The sequence below is a fragment of the Pseudophryne corroboree genome, chromosome 5 (assembly GCF_028390025.1).
Source record: "Pseudophryne corroboree isolate aPseCor3 chromosome 5, aPseCor3.hap2, whole genome shotgun sequence".
NCBI lineage: Eukaryota > Metazoa > Chordata > Amphibia > Anura > Myobatrachidae > Pseudophryne > Pseudophryne corroboree.
The window spans coordinates 506,772,130-506,780,343 of record NC_086448.1 but is presented as its reverse complement, the minus strand read 5'-3'; the positions used below and the strand labels follow the sequence as shown (position 1 = coordinate 506,780,343).

Sequence of the window (8,214 nt, the reverse complement as noted above, 5' to 3'; positions counted from 1 at the left end):
CAGTTCCTTTACCTGTATTCCATTAATGCCTTTATAGGATATAGCACATGTGAGAATTTTTGTTATCTTTTGTACAATCATGTCAGCTCTTCCCATTACACATTTAAATATACACCATGCAAGCACATGAATGTACATTGTATAAAATATTTGCTGAAAACTAAAGAAAACCTGAAGAGTGCTAGAAAGATGAAGCAATAATTTGTAAAAGTTGTATATTAAAGGTGTCTGAAAGTGGAAAACACCTTCAGGGAAAACACCACTTTCACATACAGCACAGAACATCCATATTATATATTTCATTATTGCACAATTATTTTGTAACAAAATGCTTTACCGTGAAACTGCTTCTTACTTGCTGCGACTGGGATAACATGGGGGAACATGTCAAATAGTTTATTTTCTTTGTTTTGCTACATAACATAGTTACAAAAATGTTCCCTGAGGCTACTTTCAGTTTGATATTTGATGTGACTATTATCTACCCAGTAAGGCAGTAATGTGTCTTGTTTGCCTCAGTCAACGCTAGGCTACTAGTATATATATATATATATATATATATACACACACATATATACTGAGCAATTAAACGCTGGGGCATCTCCAAGCTGGTGATCATGGGGGGGATGGGGAGGGGAGACATCTCTTTTTTCAGGGGTTATTTCACTAGAAAACATGTTGCTGAGTTCTAACAATATTATTACAGGTTGAGTATCCCTTATCCAAAATGCTTGGGACCAGAGGTATTTTGGATATCGGATTTTTCCGTTTTTTGGAATAATTGCATACCATAATGAGATATCATGGTGATGGGACCTAAATCTAAGCACAGAATTCATTTATGTTACATATATACCTTATACACACAGCCTGAAGGTAATTTTAGCCAATATTTTTTATAACTTTGTGCATTAAACAAAGTGTGTCTACATTCACACAATTCATTTATGTTTCATATACACCTTATATACATAGCCTGAAGGTCATTTAATACAGTATTTTTAATAACTTTGTGTATTAAACAAAGTTTGTGGACATTGAGCCATCAAAAAACAAAGGTTTCACTATATGACTCTCACTCAAAAAAGTCTGTATTTCGGAATATTCCGTATTTCGGAATATTTGGATATGGGATACTCAACCTGTAATAAGATTATTCCTGAATTTGCTGCATATTCGAAACATTGTTTAAACTCTCTAGGAACACAAACATTATCCCTGTGTAGTCTTAGGGAGTGTCCCCCAGAGAAGGTATAATAGTACTTGTGGCGTGGGATTATATGTCTTGTTAAATATTTCTCCCTTCTTAAGTACTATTAACATATACATGATTTTAGTATGCTGCAATATGTCATCAAAGCCAATTAATGTCTTTGTGCAATTAAAGACAACGCCCATTTTTCTAGTAAGAATTGGAATTCAGGCATGGCAAGCTATATTTACAAGTACAGTATTAACTATGCATTGTGCTCTTCCATCTTCCTCATTCCCGGGGAGTCACCTCAAGCCTGCAGCTAAACATGAAAAACGATGTTCCAACTAATGCTGCAAAACAACATCTACTGTATAAACAAGCCCAACTGCTTACAGACTCTCCAGGTGTCTAGACAAGACTCTGTAGCACTGATAAGGTGCATCAGCAGCATTCTTAGGTCAGGGATGTTTGTCCTGCGATTGTCAGGATCAATTCAATTACAGCGGGACATCATCCTTCATGCTTCTGAGTAGCTGCTTGTGCAAGCGGCTGGATGACAAAGCCGGTAGAATGACATCCTGTAGCCAAAGGACCACAAGATGAATTGGCTTCTGCCATAGAAAACAGACTAGAATGGCAAATACAATGAACTCTTTTGTTACTGGCGTCACTGCCTGAGCAAATCAGAGGGCCGAAGGAATGTCTGGAGTGTCAATTAATTATATAATGAATGACATTTTGTATTGCTGTCCTTTTCGTTTGATTTTGTTGATTTTTGTGTGATATTTTATTGTCATTTGTTTTTTTGTGCCCATGTAATAATTCTAACATACATCACATAATAATAAGTTACTACACCTAGCAGTAAATAATAAAATATATGAATAACAGCCATACAGGTAACTAAAATAATACATATTATCAATAATAATTACAACGTTACGATAACCTAGGGATGTCACAATATTTTCCATTTAATATAAAAAGGTTGGAAATGCTGTATATCTATAAAGCATTTCTAATGCTACCACATTGTTGGTCTTAGGTAAAATTTTATACAATATAACCATGTACAAGTTTACCACATGATATGTTTTCCTGTATAGTGTATTGTCATTGGCTACACAGGAATCTAATAGCTCTGTAACATAATGTGAATGAAAGCCATACATCTGAGCTGCCTATAAAGTCAGTCCGCCTCCTTTCTGTAGTATGGACTGGTTTCCAATAGTTTGGTTCTGTTTCTACCTAAATTGTCCCCTTTATTTAATAAATACTGTCATCTGAAGCCTTGATGTGAAGCCATTGCATTGAAACAGCTCTTCTTACGTGTTTACCCCTAAAGTTCTAAAATACTTTTAAATCCTTTGAATGAAGATAAGAGACAATGCGCACAGTTTTTACACAAATGCTGGAAAGGTAATAAAATAAACATCAAAGGTAGATTAGAAGATATGTCCCTATCCCTTGCAGTTTACAACAAAGGCAGGAAGCACAGGAAACCTACCCCAAGCACTGATTTGGGGTTATAATTTACACGTCTCAAACCAAAGATTTCACAAGTCAGTTGCATGAGAAAGAGTTGAACTTGTCATAACTCAATATCTAAAGTATCCTTAATTAATTAATTAATGCGCGCGCGTGTGTGTGTGTGTGTGTGTGTGTGTGTGTGTGTGTGTGTGGCTATCTATAGATATTTTGTATATATATATATATATATATATATATATATATATACCCCTGTTCATTTTGTGAAAGTCTAAATATTGCCGGAAATTGCGGAATAAATAATTTGAACAAGAGATTGGCAATTTGTAACATTTTGCACGGTAAAATAGAATTAATTATAAAACAACGGTTGTATTAAGCTTTTAATTACATTTATGACTCTGTGTGTATGCCGAGGTGAATTTAAGTCATAATACCTGCTGATAGTCTTACCCTTATACATAGAGGGGGAGAAAAGTGAGCTGTCAACTGTGTGCGGTACCTTGTGTGTCTCTGCCACCTACTAGTCAGAGTGCACGTTACACCTGAAGAAAGGCACCTGTTCCTGATCCCTGAAACCTGTACACTGCACAGTCGCCCACTGGTGGGAGAGAGGCACCTGCTCCTTATCATTGGGACCTGCACATTGCACATACCCACTGATGGGAGAGAGGCACGTGATCACTGGGACTTGCACACAGATCCTGGTAGGAGAGAGGCACCTGCTCCTGATCATTGGGACTTGCACACAGCCACTGGTGGCAGAGAGGCACCTGCTCCTGATCACTGGGACTTGCACACAGCCACTGGTGGCAGAGAGGCACCTGCTCCTGATCACTGGGACTTGCACACAGCCACTGGTGGGAGAAAGGCACCTGCTCCTGATCACTGGGACTTGCACACAGCCACTGGTGGGAGAGAGGCACCTGCTCCTGATCACTGGGACTTGCACATAGCCACTGGTGGGAGAGAGGCACCTGCTCCTGATCACTGGGACTTGCACATAGCCTCTGGTAGATATGGGGGAGGTTAGAGGCAGTGATATATTGCTATTCCTAGTGACATCCAAACAATGTGTTAGGGTCATTAAGCTTATCCAAAATCCTAATTACAATTAAACTACCTTAGCCTCTCACTCCTCCCCTTGTTGACGAAGCCTGTGATTTGCTGGAGATAGAGTAGGTGAGCTGGGCGGCCACTCCCACCTCTCTATTATATTAGACTGCAGCGAATGCAAAGGGAGAGCCAGTTACCAATAATAATAACAACACCGAGGCAGCTGCTGGGCACGGCTCAGCGTCGGACTGGAGGGACTTGACATCCCGTGACAGAGCACTGTGACGAGCCGCAGCTGTGGCGATCCCGTATAACTACTGACCAGGTGCTGCGTGCCCAGGCATGCGGGCAGCGAGAGCTCACTGCTAGCACACAAGCTGACCGTGGCTGATCCCCAGCAATCACCCTAATCCATGACCCGGCGTGACTGCAGACTGTCACCCCTAGGAAGAAGCTGAGCAGCGCTGTCCTCGGTGCTGTGCCCCGGCTGTCACACTCACACAGCTGCAGATAGAGCAGACAGGCTGCAGCAGGCAGTGTAACCTCATCGGGATGAGCTTGGAAGTGTTTTCCCGAGCAGCCTATGTGGACAAGGTGTGCAGCAGCGACCTGGAGGCCAGCATGCCGTCCCCACTTTCCAGCCGGGACGATGAGCTGGGCTCAGACGGTGACTTTGTAGCCAATAGCCCCACTCCAGCCCTGTGCCCAAGAGACTCTGAGATGGACACGGACACCGGTAGCCTGGGAGGCGAAGAGGAGGAGGCGGAGGAGGAGGAGGAGGGAGAGGTGAGACCGCGATCTGAGAGGGATGGAGAAGGTGCAGAGGTGCCTGTGGGCTGTAGATCACCAGCTGCCGAAGTTGGTAAAGCAAAGACATACACCCGCCGTCCAAAGCCGCCATACTCCTACATCGCCCTAATAGCCATGGCCATCAGGGACTCCGCCAGCGGCCGCCTGACACTGGCCGAGATCAATGACTATCTGATGAAGAAGTTCCCCTTCTTCCGGGGCCAGTACACCGGCTGGAGGAACTCTGTCAGGCATAACCTCTCCCTCAATGACTGCTTTGTGAAAGTCCTAAGAGACCCGTCTCGCCCCTGGGGCAAAGACAACTACTGGATGCTGAACCCCAACAGTGAGTACACCTTTGCCGACGGCGTTTTCAGGCGCAGGAGAAAGAGGCTGAACAGGGTCACCAAGTGCCTTAAAGAGCAGGAGCTGCAGGGGTTGTCCGAGCAGCAGCATCAGCATCACACAGCTTCAGTCCAGGGCTCTGCACCTCCATCCAGCAGACTCCACAGAACACCTTCCTCTCCATCCTCCACTGCTTCCACCAGCACCAAGGACACCAGCCCAGCGACCAAGTTCTCCAGCTCCTTTGCCATCGACAGCATCCTGAGCAAACCTTTCCGGAAAAGAGAGAACTCAGAAATAGACAGCAAATCATCAGGTGGAAGGATTCTATGGCCTACCGGTTCATTACTACATTCCCCTCCTTCAGTCCCGACTTACCCTCTCCTATCTTACCCTCCATCATCCTCCCTGCATCATCCATCCGCTCTTTTCCCAATCAGCCCTCTTAGTAGTAATGGGGCATCACTGCACTTACAACTCTATAGGTATTGCCTGCCCGAAGCTCTGCTGCTTTTAATGGATCCCAGGAGTGAAGGACAACAGCTGTCTACTGACCCCAGGGAAGACCGACACACTCCTTCCCAACACCACCCACTCTTCCCACACCCCAGCCCCAGTAAGGCTTTCTCAGAACACCTGGGCAATGCTGAGATCCTCTGCACTCTGCGCTCACCTGGCTCTTATCCCCCCTACAGGCCAGAGACATTGCTAGCGTGACAATGAAGGGGGGGAGTGGGAAGGTATGTCACTTGGAGCACCCACTCTGACTTATTTGGTATATTATGTAACTGCACCCTATAAAAGCCATGATTTGTTTCCTATGAATCTAACAATTTGTTCTGAAGAGATTCTATTAATTTGGTTACTAAGTCATGCAATTGAATACATTTCTGTTTATGGTCAATACAATAGTAAAAACACGGATTGTGTGACTATATTTTGTTATTACTGACAAGTGCCTAAAATATATCTACCTGAGTTCAGGGGTATATTTAGAATTGAGCAGTGAGATATTGAAATTTTGACTGTTCTTTTATACTAAAGGTGTATCAATGTTCCTGATAACAGTGAAACCTGTATGTTGTGTCTGTCCTCTTCAAAGCTCACTGCCTTTGTGTAATGTGATTGTAATTCCTATGTACGACCAAGGTCTATATACTGTACCCTGGCCCAGAACCCCATCACCCTCCACCTCTCCACCCCTTTACTATTAATGTGTGGCTGTGCCACAGACTCTGCACTGCAAATGTTTAATAAGAGATGTATAAGTGACCTTCAGATGCACTTTTATTTTTCAAACCAATATAACGTTCTATCAGTAACATTGACGCAATACATTTTTAAACATTGTGCTTCGAAGAGCTCTTTTGAGACAATTACGTTTTGTAATGCAATTTCGTTTCATCTCAGTCTTTTAAATGACCTCGACTTAGGCCAGAATCCTGGCTGCAACGAAACTGTGTGTATCTAACCCTGTGTGCCAGTCATCAAATGCCAAGTCTATTGTAGCATACCAAAGTAATGCATTTAATAAAAAAGTTAATTATCCATGTTCGCATTTTGTTAAAACAAAAAAGATTTCAAGGTCATTTCTACTGTAATCACCACTGTGCCAAAACGTTACTAAATCCAATATTTTGTTTCTTAAATTATTTATACTTAAAACTTTAATGACAGGTTACCACTAATTGTGGTCCAATAATTAAACCTTTCGTTTAAATAAGCTCGAATCGAGCAAAATAAAGACTGATTACAGGTGTTTTATCATTCCAAAGAAGCGCCTAAGCACTGCCACTACTGAGCAGAGAGTTTGTAATGATGTTTTATATGTGTATTTTATTGAACTGAGCTTATTTTCAAATAAAAGTGTTGTTTAAAAAATTCTGTGTGTGACGTGTGCAGTGATTCAGCAGTTTGCTTTGTGATGGCTGAAGGGAATTCCATAAACTTCATAACATGAAAAGTATGTGATTTGCGTGAGAAATAACACAGACAGTTTCCAGTGACTGCTTAGCGCAGCAGATCTGGTTACGCTAGGAGACTGCTCACCTTGCATGAGAGGGGAGGCTGAGCTGACAGGTCACTCATCTCCACTGCTTCTTATCTCCCCGGTAAGGTAACCAGAAATCTGGGCTAGACTGAACACCCACATGAATGTCCTAATCATACACATACTTGTACAGTACAATCGCAAAACAGATGAACACACTTGTCTACACTTTTGACAATTGCAAGACACGATAATCCATTTTGTTTAGTTTAAGCACATTCTTAGGAAAGTATTCTCAATATATTTCACCCTGAGTAAACATTTTCTGGTAATGGTTGTAATAATTTAAATGTACTACATTGAATGGACTAATACATTTAAAGAATAGAATTATGTATAAATAATATATGCTAAGAAATAAATATATAAGGCATAATGCACTCCCTGCTTTAATTTACAGGCATACTAGCAGTGACATAATGTTTGACACTATACAGTATAACATCTTTGGGCTGTAGATAGAGTGATTTTATATATATATCTGATAGGTATTTACCAAAGCTCGGAGAGAGACAAAATTGTAAGAGATAAAGTACCAACCAATCACCTTCTGCCTTATATTTAACAGGCTGTGTTTGATGATAAATGTTAGGAGCTGGCTGATTGGTACTTTATCTCTCTCCACCTTTTGCTAAATACCCCTCCTTAGACATCTTTGGTGGCTTCCATTTTCACATCTAGGGGAAGCCAGTCCCTGTCTGGGCAAAAGTAAAGTGATCACTAATGCAATCACTTTACTTGCAGATTTGGATTCCGGCTACGCTACTGTGCATGCCTGGTCACCAGACCACTTATGTGTGAGTGGCCATTGCTGGTGAGGGATCCTTTGGTGATCTTTAGCCCATAGGCTACAATGGCTAACACTATTTGAAGGTAGATTTTGCATTTAAGCAGCCCCCATAGAAATCTACAGGGCATACTTTTGACAAGGAATATGGGGGACAGCAGCAGATATCTCAGATACCTGGTGTTGTACTCTGAACATATATCAAGGTGATACTTCCCCCCCAAAAAAAATAAATAAATAAGGGTTTTGACTTTTGAGGGGATATCACAGACATATTTTTGATAAATTGCTTCTGGCAGATTCAATAAGCCATGATGTTCCATTGAAACCATATATGCTGCTACTGCGCAGGTTATTAAGGCAGGGAAATAAACCTTGTCTGTTTTTGCACATGTCCCATAGAGATGCACACCTAAAATAGGCAAGGTTTTCCTGCTGTAATAGCCAAAATGGGATGTGGTCATATGACCGCTGCTCAGGATCCCGGCAGTCACCATACCAACA

The 8,214-nt window shown here is 41.9% G+C and overlaps 1 protein-coding gene across 1 annotated transcript; it reads left to right on the top strand.

Annotated features, from left to right (window-relative positions):
• Positions 1-3,936: 3,936 nt before the first annotated feature.
• On the top strand, positions 3,937-6,754 carry FOXQ1 (forkhead box Q1). The gene has a single exon (XM_063923054.1). It carries the CDS (start codon positions 4,292-4,294, stop codon positions 5,588-5,590), a length of 1,299 nt encoding a protein of 432 aa, XP_063779124.1. The 5' UTR covers positions 3,937-4,291; the 3' UTR covers positions 5,591-6,754.
• Positions 6,755-8,214: the final 1,460 nt, after the last annotated feature.

Bases quoted from the DNA above. Each gene is read 5' to 3' on its own strand.
- FOXQ1 (XM_063923054.1), top strand. From the start codon at position 4,292: ATGAGCTTGGAAGTGTTTTCCCGAGCAGCCTATGTGGACAAGGTGTGC.